Source organism: Taeniopygia guttata, chromosome 30 (genome assembly GCF_048771995.1).
Source record: "Taeniopygia guttata chromosome 30, bTaeGut7.mat, whole genome shotgun sequence".
NCBI lineage: Eukaryota > Metazoa > Chordata > Aves > Passeriformes > Estrildidae > Taeniopygia > Taeniopygia guttata.
The window spans coordinates 4572889-4585168 of record NC_133055.1 but is presented as its reverse complement, the minus strand read 5'-3'; the positions used below and the strand labels follow the sequence as shown (position 1 = coordinate 4585168).

The window sequence follows — 12280 nt, the reverse complement described above, 5'->3', positions numbered from 1 at the left end:
CCGGCCCCTTGGTTCCATGAGGTTCCGTAGTGTCACCGTGGTGTCCTTGGACCTGCATTGTCACAACTGACCTGTGGTAATCACATATCCTCTGAGCAGAGAGAGAGCTCTCCCAGGATTTTCCTGGGAAGCTGTGAGAAGCTGTGAGAAAGCTCAGAGAAAAGAATGAGAAACAATTCTTATCTTCACTTGCTGCACCTGTTGTGCACATGTGGAATGTGTTATGGAGATTTGTTTACCAAAGGGTGATTTCTAAATTGGCCAAAGGTGATGGTGTTTGGATTTCAATTAACCAGTCTGGTCTGTCTGTATCGGACTGTCTGCAAGAGCGATGAGTGTTTCTTAGCAGTATAATATAGGATAATGTAATAAAACGATTGATCGGCCTTCTGGAATCATGGAGTCAGTGCTAATTATTACAGGCTGGGGACGCCCTGCTACGATAGTTATCTAAGTCAATCTTCCCTTACCTCTGAATGCTGAACAGAATAGGCTTAACAGGCATAGCAGGAACACCAACCACTGTAGACCCAAAGAGCTGGCTGAGGAGTTGGGAGAAAACTTCCCCTGGTGTCATTTCCTCACAGTAGGTACCATTATTAAAGTAATTCCAAACACATACAGTTAGTGTGTGGTAGCCTCAAATCTGTGTGCCCACAGACCAGAGGAAATTAAAAATCCATAAATTCCTCACCATATTAACCCATCAAACAAATTGATTATCAGCCAGATTTGCCATAGTTATAGGATGGGAAAAATGTAGCCACAACCATGTGCCACCCAAACCAGGGTAAGCTAGACCACATGGTGACACCTAACAAGGTTTCTATATCCAGTGCAACAAAAAAAAATTATGTTACTCAAGAATTGTTATTCTTATTTCACCCTGTTTCTCTCAATGCCCTCAGGCTGCACATCGGGTGCCAAAACTGGTCTTGGTTTACAAGACAGGTGTCTGCCAGGGAAGGCAGCAAAAAGCCTCCTGTGGAATGGAGAATGTAAACCCCCTCCCTCCAAATTATTAGAATCATGAAATCAAGGGGCTCTCAGGCAGGCAAAGATATGGGAATAGGAATGTCAGCTCTTTCCTAGTGTGTATAACAAAGCAAACAAGCAGCAGCAGCTGCGGCACGAGCAGCAAACAGAGCAGAGCCCAGTCCCGGCCTTTGGGCCGTGGCGCTTTCCCTGCGGTGCAGTTCCGGGCACAGCCAGCAGGGGCGCTGTGGCTCCCGGGGCAGGGCAGGTGCGCTGACCCCCACGCGGCTGCAGGGGGCGCTCCGGCCGGGCTCGGCAGCGCGGGGCCATGGCGGCTTTGTCCGAAGGGGGAAGGGCTGGAGAGAGGCTTTGCTTCACAAACCCCGGGGCAGCCGGCTCCGGTGCCCCAGCAGGACTCTCAGAAAGCAGTCAGCTCGGTGCCCCAGCGGGACTGGCAAAAAGCAGTCAGCTGGGCTGGCAGGATGTCTCGGCAGGCAGGGGGTGAGGGGCTCCAAGCAGGGCAGGGAGAGCCCAGCTCAGGATCCTGGACACCAGAGCAGACAGGGATAGGTCTCTCTTTTAGTGGGGCAGGTGTAAATAAGGTCCCAGTTTAGTGGCTGTTCTCACGAGCAGAGGCTCATCCCAGGACAGAAGAAGCAGCTCTGGCCCGGGCTCCGGCAGCAGCAGTGGAAACTCCCATCTCCAAGAGCAGCAGCTCCTCCCAAAATAAGGGATCAGCCGATAAACATCAGCCAATGATAAGGAACAAACAGAAAGGAAAAACCCAACCCCCAACACTGGTTTATAATTCCTAATGCTAAGGGAGAATTGTATAAAGTTTTAATTCCACCTTTATAATTGTTTACATACGAGCTCTTGAAATGTCAGGGGTAGGGATTGGAACCTGCTGCTCTAAGGCTCCTCTCACAAAAAGAGGCTTAGAAAGGCTGGCGGTCCTTGGGGGTATTTGGGGATCTATAGGGGCTATTGGGGGTCCTTTCTGTGCCTCCTGACCTGACAGGAGCTTCTCTAATAAACTTTGCCTAAAGCTCCCAGTCTGCCCATGACAGGAGCCCCTGTGAGTGCCTGTGACATCCCGGCTCTTTGGCAGCCTAGGGACACTTAGAAAGTCCCCATGAAACCCCTCTGAGGGCCTGTCAAAAAATCTGATTATTAGTAGGCAAACTGTTGGCTGTTAACTGAAAGGTTGGTGGTTCGAGCCCACCCAGGGATGCCATTTATGTCAGAATCTGTGGTATTTAAATGATCCCAAAATCGTAGAAAGTCCCTGTCTTTGAGTCCCTCTGCCAAAGAAGAAGCCATAATTCGTCTGTGCTGGTTTTCAAGGTTGTTAATTCTTGCTTATCTATAACATGTTCTGTCTGACCTGCAGTAGGCCTTTCTTGCGGGGCAGCGTGCAGGGCTCTGCCCCTCAGTGGGAAGTTACAAACATTATATACCAGAAACTACCTGTGCTATATTTACAATAATGTGCCAATACCTACCACCTCTGTTGAACAGTGTGTCCCCAGTCTAAACCAACAGAAAAATGCCAACACTACAGTGAAACATGAAAGGCATGAAAAAGATGAAAAAGGACAGGACACACACGATTTCCTCTATCTTGCCTCCTTTGAACCCCTTATCTAGAACCCTAAAATTCTACTTTTGCACCCATGTCACACTAATTATTACTCATATCAAACACTCAGAGTGTGTAATTCATCCTGTAAGATTGAAAATTCCTCTCCATGGACAGAGATTACAGGCAGTGTCTCTGGGGGCTCTGTACAGGGGGTTCCTGACCCCTGCCAGGGTCCCAGACCTGCCAGGGCAGCCAGAGGGATGCCCTGGATTACCACAGCAAACCTCATCAGGACCCATTGCTATGGTCAGTTTCCATGGCAACCAGCACCAGCCCCTGTTGCTATGGTCAGTTTCCATGGCAACCATCACCAGCCCCTGTTGCTATGGTCAGTTTCCATGGAAACCATCACCAGCCCCCTGTTGCGATGGTCAGTTTCCATGGCAACCATCACCAGCCCCTGTTGCTATGGTCAGTTTCCATGGCAACCATCACCAGCCCCCTGTTGCTATGGTCAGTTTCCATGGCAACCAGCACCAGCCCCTGTTGCTATGGTCAGTTTCCATGGCAACCATCATCAGCCCCTGTTGCTATGGTCAGTTTCCATGGCAACCTTCCCCAGCCCCTGTTGCTATGGTCAGTCCCTGGGCAGCTCCATGGAGATCCCATGCCAGGGGTGGTTGCCATGGACACCAGCTCAGGCCTGCAGCCAGAGCCCGTTTCCATGGCAACCATTGGCACTCCCATCCCCAGGGTCATGGGATCCCAGAACCACAGAAGTGGCTGAGCTGGGAGGGACCCATCAGGATCCTCGAGTCCAACTGCTGGCCCTGCACAGGACACCCCAACACTGCCAGCCTGGGCCTGGCAGCGCTGTCCAAACGCTGCTGGAGCTCAGAGAGCCCTGGAGCTGTGACCCTTCCCTGGGGAGCCTGGGCAGTGCCCCAGCAGCCTCTGGGCAAAAACCTTTCCCTGAGATCCAACCTCAGCCTGCCCCGACTCAGCTGCAGCCGCTCCTTCCACTCCTGTCCCTGGGCACCAGAGTGAAGAGGTTCCCTCAGCCCCAGCCAGGGACCCGCTCCCAAGGCTGCTGCCATGGCCACCAGGGCTGGCACCAGCTGGGATGCTCGGTATCCACAGGCCGGGATTCAGGAATGGAATTCCCCAATTTCCTGCTCTCACTAAAACCCCGCTGGTGCTCGTTGCCCTCCCACCTTCCACTGAAGGAAAAAAATGGAAAGATCCCAGGCTGGGATAAGAACAATTTACTGGGAACAGCAACGAGATAAGGAACAAACTGGAACAGAAAAAATATTGACAACAGAAGGGATAAGAAAAACTATTTACAGGGGAAATTACATCACCATCAATTCTACCTTCCTGGCCACATGTCTCCTCCTGCCTGGAAAGGACAACCTTCTCAGGGAGAGAGAGAGAGAGTCCCTTTCCTGCCCCTGGCAATGACCTGAGGTGGGAGTGAATGTAGTGACAGGGCCATGGCCAGACCCTCATGTTCTTCAATCCCACATAAGGTCATTGGCAGGGGCAGGAGAAGGTACAGGTATCTTCCCAGCATGGATCACAGGGAACAGGGATCACCAGGGCTCTTCCCAATCTGGGTTCTTCAATGGAGGGTTAAGCTGGAGCGGTGCATGAAGCTCCTCCTGCAGTTGGGGCACTCACAGGGCTTCCGTCATCGGTGGCTCCGTTGGTGTCGGGTCAAGTGAGAGCTCCGGGTGAAGCTCTTCCCACACTGGGGACACTCGTAGGGCCTCTCCCCAGTGTGGATGCGCCGGTGGCTGATGAGGTGCGAGTTGCGCTTGAAGCCCTTCCCACAGTCAGAGCAGAGGAAGAGCCTCTCCTCGGTGTGGACCCGCTCATGCAGGAGGAGATTGTAGCTGGTGTGAAACCTCTTCCCACATGTGGGGCACATGTAGGGCCTCTCCCCAGTGTGGATGCGCCGGTGGGTGACAAGGGTAGAGTTTTGCTTGAAGCCCTTCCCGCAGTCAGGGCAGCGGAAGGGCCTCTCATCCGTGTGAATCTGCTGATGTTCAAGGAGATGGGAGCTGGTGTGAAACCTCTTCTGACACTCGGGACACTCGTAGGGCCTCTCCCCAGTGTGGATGCGTTGGTGGATGATTAGGTCGGAGCTCCAGCTGAAGCCCTTCCCACACTCCCCACACTTGTAGGGCCATTCCCCAGTGTGGATCATCTGATGTCGCTTCAGACTTTTGCTCCGCCTGAAGCTCTTCCCACACTCCAAGCACTTGTGGGGCTTCTCCCCATCGTGAAGCTTCTCAGGGACCACCAGCTCTGAGCTCTGGCTGAAGCTCTGCCCACCTTCCTGACCCAGAGTGGGCCTTTCCTCCTCAGAGCACCCTGGGCTGGGTTTGCAGCCCCTCCTTGTGTGGGATCTCCGGGGCTTTTCCTCCCTGTTGGATGCTTGCGCTGTGGAGTTGCTCAAAACGGCCTCTTCCATGAGGTTGTGCTGCAGAGATTTGTCCTTCCTGGTCTCCATCATCAGCTCCTGCTCTGGGGTAGAAAGGACAAGGAGAGGATGAGATTTGCCTCCGTGCCACAAGGAAGGGTAAGGAGATCCCCCCAGTGCATCCCCGTCAGCAGAGCGTCGGCAGCGGGGCTGTCCTGCAGCCGGGGGCCAGGCTGGGCCGGGAGATGGAGCAGGAGAGAGGGGGAAAGGGGCACTGACTTCCTCCTCACCTGCCTGGATGTCCCAGGGCGCCTTCCTCTTCCTCACATCCTCCTCCTCCATTTCATGAAGATTTGGGTATGGGAAATTCTGTTTTGGGAGGAAAACAAGGGATGAGCACAGTGAGTTTTGTACTGGTTTGAAGGCAAACCAGGGGGAGAGTCTAAGCAAGAATGACAATTGAGGAAGAAAATTAAGATCAAGGCAATGATACAGAAACACTGGTTTAAACTCACAGAGTCAGGATATAACCTGACACCCCGTTGGTCAGGGTGGTGGTAGCAGTCTGATGAAATGGTGGCTGCAGTCCGGCTGGAGTGATGAAGGTGATTCTGTCAAAGCGGTGATCCTGTAGAAGGGTCTGGTCTTCCTCTGAAGGTCCAGTGGTGGTTATGGAGCTCTTGTCCTCTGGGAATGCAGTAGGCAAGGTGGTCGTGGTGTTGCAAGGGTGAGATTATATCCAGGTAGGAATGCTTGGTTCCTCCCCCTGGGCGGAGCATCCCACAATGGGATGATGTAATTTTATCAGTCCTGCAGTGACACTCAATGGCCCATTAACAGAAGATGGCCCCTGGAGGGTGTTATCAGGGCTGAGCCATGGAAGAGATAAAGAACACTGCCCCACCTGTTGATAACAGTTTATGGAGATGGTGACTGAAAACACTTTTGGTTACATCTGACACTGTAACCTGAGACAATGAGGCCATCCCTGCTCGGGGTGGGGGGTGAACACCACCTCCCTTACCCAAACTGGCTCAGGTGTAAAACCCCCACCCTGGGAAGGACACGCACACAGGGACAATGTCACACTTGCCCCACCCCAGGGGAGATCTCTGTCCCTGTCACTCCCTTGCTCCCCCCCTTTTCTCTTTCTTTCCGTCTCTCTCTCTACCTCACATTTACTGTTCAATAAAATCCACTTTGGATTTGGTCTCCTTAGCACCTTCATTGGGGCAGAGGCATCTCTCTAACAATTTTATTAACCAGATTGCGACATTATTTTGGCACAGTGAGTTCAGGGCACTGCTGTCTGACCCCAAGTGCCTTTGACAACAGTATGGGTCTTTCCTCTGCGAAGGTTCTGCCTCTTTCTGGAGGAACTCTTGGAAACTTGGATGCAGCTTCCTCTTTGTGACTTTTGGGAGAACTTATGAGGAAAATGGCTGTTGTGGGTGGCCAATGTAAAGAAAGTATTTTCTTGTCCTTCCTTGAAAAATTTTTTTAAATAACTGGAGAAAAGGGACCAAATGATACTAGCAAGACTGACAAGGATCATTCACCCCAATGTGAGGAACTCAAGACCAGTAAATTCCTACAAGAAGCCCAGTTCAAGTAGATAAATTCCCAAGTAACTCCTGAATTCACAGCTCTGGGGACTTTGCCAAATATGAGAATCATTATTTTCTTTGTCTCTGTGTCATGGTTTGATACTGGTACAATGCTAGTGCTCTTTATGAAAATGTAATCTTTTAATTGAATGCTGTGAAATGTGATTGAGAACAGAGCAAAGCAGGCTTAAGCTTAATAACAAGAAAAAAGCTTTATTAAACTATTATTACTACGTTATTATAAAAGAGGGGGAAAAAAAAGAAAACATATATAATTTAAAATGAAAACTTTTTAAAGTATTCTTTTTTTCACTATTTAACTTTAATAAATTACAGTGAGACACAATTTGGACTTCAATTAGGTTTCTACTTTCTAGATAATTAACACTTAGTTTATTTGCAGGGAGAGAGAAGTCTCTCTTGTGCTACAAACATCTTAAGAAATATAGCTGCTACATCTTGTGCTTTTATGTCACCACATGGCACTGCTCGGAGAAAAAAGTTTGTTAGTGGTGACTCTTTCTTTTTTATGTACGGTGCTCTTACTACTAATGTATGGATGGACAGACTGTTTTTTAGGATTTTTTTTTTAAGGATGCCCTGCCAAGAGGGGAAAAAATAACAGTTTAGTTTTTTATTTTTGGGATTAACAGTCCCCCCCATTTTCCCCTGGGGCTGAGGATCTACGAATAGAGATCTTATTTTCTTTTTTTTTTTTTTGACGACAGGGGGCACTACTATAAACTTTTTTTAACTTTTCTTTGTTCGCTCTACTTCTGTCTTTTCCCAGCTGAAGCATGGTTTCTTTGGCTTACCAGCATCTTCTTAAAATATAGTCTTTTTTTTGGAGGAGAAGATCAGTTCAGTCTGTGGCTACTAAGAAAAAGTTTAGCTAAAAGCCATTCTATTGTTTCTTCTCACTTAGAATTTCTTTTTCCAACATCCCAGGTTCCAGGCTGTCTCTCTTCCTCTCTTTTTAAACTAAGGAGGAGAAAAATTTTATAAAGCTTTTATTTTTCAGGAACGGTTAAAAGTCTTGACTCCCAGAGATGGCTTGCTGCCCAGGCTCCAGCTCTCACAGCCCGGCTGGGCACCTTGCCGCCCCCCGCTCTTCTCTTTCTCCGCGGCAAACTGCTGATAAAACTACTGCCGTCTCTCTTTTTCTCTTGGGAGAGAGAGAGACTCTGGGGAGAACGGAGACATCTTAGATTTTTTTTACCCTTTTATCCACAGGGGGTTCTAGTCCCTCTACTCTTGGGCCTACCTCTGAAAGCCACATGGCTTCTCCCCTCCCCCACCCAGCTCGTTGCTGGGCAGGGGAGAGTCCTGCACGGACCGCTGACCAGAACCCAAGAGAGAGCCAGTTTTTTTGGGAATTTTGCTTTTAACCCCTCTGTGTTCTCAGAGGCGTGTCTACCTTCAATTGGTCAATGTCTAAATTGACTTCTTTTTTCCGGAAAAATTTTTTTTCCGTGTCAAACTACGACACTCTGTCACCTTTGTGACAGCTACACAGAGCTTTCCCTTCCCTTTATTAATCTGTACTGGGCCAAATTTCCACTTTCCTTTTATCGGAACCTGCCAGCAGCTGAGCTGAAGCCGTGCAGGAACTGATGAAACTTGGATTTGCCACAGAATTGCTTCTATTTTCAGTTTCTTCATGTTTGGGATTTGTTTGTGTTTCCATCACAAGTGACTTGTGGGAAGAGCAAATCTTCCTCAAGGCATTTTATGGAGGGTTAAGTTTGATTTCTGCCAAGTTTGTTTTGTCCAGTGCTAAGGGGATGCTCAAGGGGTATCTGGTTTTGGTTTGGCCCTAATTTTCTTCTGATTTGTCTTTATCACTTAAAAACACCTGAAAAATGACTAAAAAGAGTATTGACCAGAGATGTCAAAAGTCCCACCATTTAAGAGGTATTTGAGGTGGGAATTATGGTCTGGGAACATATTCTGGGGGATTTGTGGGTTCTTGGGGAATATCTGGTAGTATTCTCCATATCTTTGCACTCCAAAAGCCGAGGTGGATTGCTCTGTCACCTCAAAATTACTCAATGCCACTGGAAACACCTCAATCTTACCCCAAATTTACTCAATCCCACATCAAAGTGGCTGTTTCCCACCTCAGTCCCATGCCAAAATTACTCAATTCCTCCGCCTCCAGGGTTAGATGGGGTTGGAAGGAGATTGAGAGAAGTAAGATCCAAATTTGAGGTTGTGGGATCAGGATTGTATGGGGCTGGGTGGGTGTGATTTATTTTGATAATAAATAAAACTTTCAGAATTATTGATTTCTGTTCCATTCATTTTCTGTCAATTTTGGTTTGCTTTTCAGAGTGCCGCCTTCTCAGCTGATTTTGTTTCTGTCCTCCTGTCCCAGACTGAAAAGCAAGATGTGTTCTATTTCCCATCTGTTTGGCAGTTGTCCTGTACTAAGTGGGCAGTTTTTCCTTATCTCTTCCACAATCAATCCTCAGTCAGGGGAGACATCTGCTGATAATGGGCTATTGAATGTCACTGCATGACTGATAAGAACTGTAACATCCCATTGTGAGATGTTCCACCCAGAGGGAGGAGCCAAGCACTCCTACCTGCATCTAGATTTGAGATTCTGGCCCACCAACACAGCTTTTTCTGCACTGGATTTCTCAGAGGAACAGCTGCCTCTTCCTCTTCAGAAGAAGACACCCATTTCTACAGTATCATTACTCCAACAGAACCACACCTGACACTGCAGGAGGACTGCAGCCACCATTCCAATTGGACTGCAGCCAACACCCTGTCCAACAGCGTGTCAGGTTGTATTCTGGCTCTCTCAGTGTTGTTTTGGTCCACTGCATTGTTCATATTTTCATTTTCTTCCCTAATAAAGAGCTGTTATTCCTGCTCCCATATTTTTACTGGAGAGTCCCCCTTAATTTCAAATTTATAACAATTGTGAAATAAAGAGTTGGCATTTTTCCATTTAAGGAGAGGCTCCTGCCTTCCTTTGCAGATACGTGTAATTCCAAACCAAAACACCTCCTTTCTCTCTTGCCTCTCTTTGCCTGCTCTGTTTCTCTCTCAGTGTCTCCATTGACCCAGGGCACCTCCCACCAAAGACCCTGCCCTGATTTAATTCCCAATCCATGAGCTACGACAACCATGGGTGAAGTTATGAAGGCTGGCAGCGAAATGTCACTGTAGGATCTTGCTCCACTTGGCTTTTGGCTCTTCCATAAGAGCTTTTCCTTCAAGGGCAGGGAAATCTTTTCCTGGCTGGGAACTGGAATTCCAGCCCCTGGGAGTGTGCGCCATGGATCCCAGAGGGGCAATCCTGACGCTCCCAGGGTGCTGCTCCTGCCGTGCCTCCCAAGGAGCTGTGCAGGGCAGGGGACAAGGTGCAGCAGCTGTGTTGGTGCTGCAGTGCCACAAGAGCCCCTGGTTCCAGGAGTTTCTGCACTGCCAACAGCGGTTCCTGGGTTCCATGATGCCCTGCTGTGTCCCCATGGATATTTGGTGTCATGAAGTTCTTCAGTGTCACTATGGCCACCTCACTCCATGAGCGTCCGCAGTGTCCAAATGGCCTCCTTGGATGGGCAGTGTCACCATGGACCATTGGCTCCATGCAGCCCCGCTGGGTCACCATGGACCCCTTGGTTCCATGAGGTTCTGGGGGTGTCTCCATGGTCTCCTTGGATCCACAGTGTCACAATGGACCACTGGATCCACGTGGCCCTGCTGTGTCACCATGGCCCCTTGGTTACGTGGGACCCCAGGGTCACAATTGACTCTTTGCTTTGTCATCCTATGGGAGAGAACTGTCCTTCTTCTCCCGGGGCCTATGGCCAAAACTGGGATTCCTTCCCCAAATTTTCTTATATGCAAAGATTGTTCCCTGATGAAACTTGCCAACAGAAACAGGTATGGCTGCCTTGGCCACCCAGGGGCCACCTCTCATCTGCCTTTCAGACACTGGGTCCGTGTGCTGCTCTTGCTTAAAAAGCATCCATCTCAACCAGGCACCCATGGCCAAAATTTGGGATCTGCCTCCCAAATTCCCTATATACAAGGATAGCTCCCAGAAAAATGATGCCAGGACAGAGACATCTGGCTGGCTTAGGCCTCTGGTGGACGCCATTTATCTGCCCCTAAAACACTGGTGTTCCATCCTTTCCTTCCTTTGGAAAAGAACCGTCCTGCTCCTCCGGATGTCCTTGTCTGAAATTGGGATTCCAACTCTAAAACTCAGTACATTGAAGGATTGCTCCTGTTGTCTTTATGAAAGACAACCAGGAGCCTGGTTCAGGTAGCAGCACGGCGGCCTGGTCTCGTCCAAGCCACTCGGGCTAATCAACACACGCAGATACCAATATGGCAGACGGTTGAAAAGCGTTTATTATCCTATTTCGTGGGTTTATATAGGTTTAGGAGTCTTTGCTACGTCAGAGGGGGGTTTGGGGTCTCGGAGGATAGTGGGTAGTGGAATTTTACCAGGACAGGTGTGGCTACATTCTTTTCTGACTCCTGGGGTTAGCAGATAAGCAGGGGAGAGAGAGGGGGGGAAGGGGTCTATCTTTCCGTGACATTCCGGTAATCTTCCGCTTCGCCTGTCCCTATCTTACCACATCTCCCCCCTCCTTATCACATACAAAATGAGGTAGTTGTAGATAGAGGCATTGGAGTGAGGTACAGACTTGTAACTTGTTAAGGAAAGGGTGGTTTAGTAGATCAGGGTAGACTTTTTAAGGCAGGTGCTGAAGGCTTTAGCTACTGACTGTGTTTGCAGTTTTTGGTTTACAGCATTTGTTGGTGGCCTACGAACAGAATGTTTGCCCTTTCCAGACGGGCTTGAACAAACGAGACTAGTTTGTTCAGCAGGCATGGTCCTATGGTAATAGCCAAAAGCAGTATTGCCAGTGGACCTACCAGGGCAGAAATTAAAGTGGTGAGCCAAGGTGATTGATTGAACCAGGATTCAAACCAGCTCTGCTGGGTCTCCCTGTCTCTCTTTCTCTGGGCCAGTCTGTCTCGGAGTTCTGCCATGGAGTCTTTAACGACTCCTGTATGATCTGCATAAAAGCAGCATTCCTCCTTCAAAGCTGCACACAGTCCTCCCTGCTGCATAAACAAAAGGTCAAGTCCCCGCCTATTTTGTAAAACTACTTCTGAAAGTGAAGAGACTGACTTCTCCAGATAGGAGATGGATTTCTCGATCCTCTGCAGGTCCTCGTCGATGGTCATTTGCAGCTGGGAGAGTCCGTGTTGCTGGGTTGCGATGGCTGAGACGCCCGTGGCGGTGCCAGCTGCTCCCAAGCCGAGCAGCATTGCGATAGTTATACCTGTGATGATTTCTCTTTTGTGGAGTCTGTTAGGTTCTTCGAGAAGATGGTATATTTCTTCGTCTGAGTGGTACAAGACCCTGGGGACAATTAGAACTTGGACACAGAAATCAGTAGAATCATTGAATTTGTCAAGGAACACACAAGGACTCACTCCGGACCTTTGGCAAACCCACATCCCAGACGCAGATGGGATCACCCACTTGCTAGTTTTTCTGTTAGGTTTGACAACTTTAGTGCAGAAGTTGCCTTTCTGCTTTGCTAAGGTTGCATTCCCAAAACATCTGCCCTGTCCTGTGATTTGACTCAGGGTGATTCCTCTGCGGGGAGTGTCCCATCTGCACTGGTGGGGGGCGCTGGCCGAGGA

At 49.1% G+C, this 12280-nt stretch overlaps 3 protein-coding genes across 4 annotated transcripts in view; 1 reads left to right on the top strand and 2 right to left on the bottom strand.

Annotated features, from left to right (window-relative positions):
- Window positions 1-12280, top strand: part of LOC140680884 (uncharacterized) — a 421560-nt gene that overhangs the window by 43843 nt on the left and 365437 nt on the right. The gene's annotated exons all lie outside the window — the stretch shown is intronic.
- LOC140680909 (uncharacterized) overlaps window positions 1-12280 on the bottom strand; it is a 692735-nt gene that overhangs the window by 588000 nt on the left and 92455 nt on the right. The gene's annotated exons all lie outside the window — the stretch shown is intronic.
- LOC140680991 (uncharacterized) lies at window positions 4254-5330 on the bottom strand. Its single transcript, XM_072919898.1, has 3 exons — window positions 5279-5330; window positions 4492-4900; window positions 4254-4416 (listed from the first exon to the last, which is right to left on the bottom strand). The coding sequence occupies exons 1-3, from the start codon at window positions 5328-5330 to the stop codon at window positions 4254-4256; spliced, it is 624 nt and encodes a 207-aa protein (XP_072775999.1).

Excerpts from the sequence above, each read along its gene's own strand:
- LOC140680991 (XM_072919898.1), bottom strand. The coding sequence starts at position 5,330 with ATGGAGGAGGAGGATGTGAGGAAGAGGAAGGCGCCCTGGGACATCCAG. Across the intron at positions 4,901-5,278 it reads GCCCTGGGACATCCAGGCAG|GTGGGCAGAGCTTCAGCCAG; the intron begins GTGAGGAGGAAG and ends TGGGTCAGGAAG. Across the intron at positions 4,417-4,491 it reads ACTGGGGAGAGGCCCTACAT|GCTCTTCCTCTGCTCTGACT; the intron begins GTGCCCCACATG and ends CACCGAGGAGAG.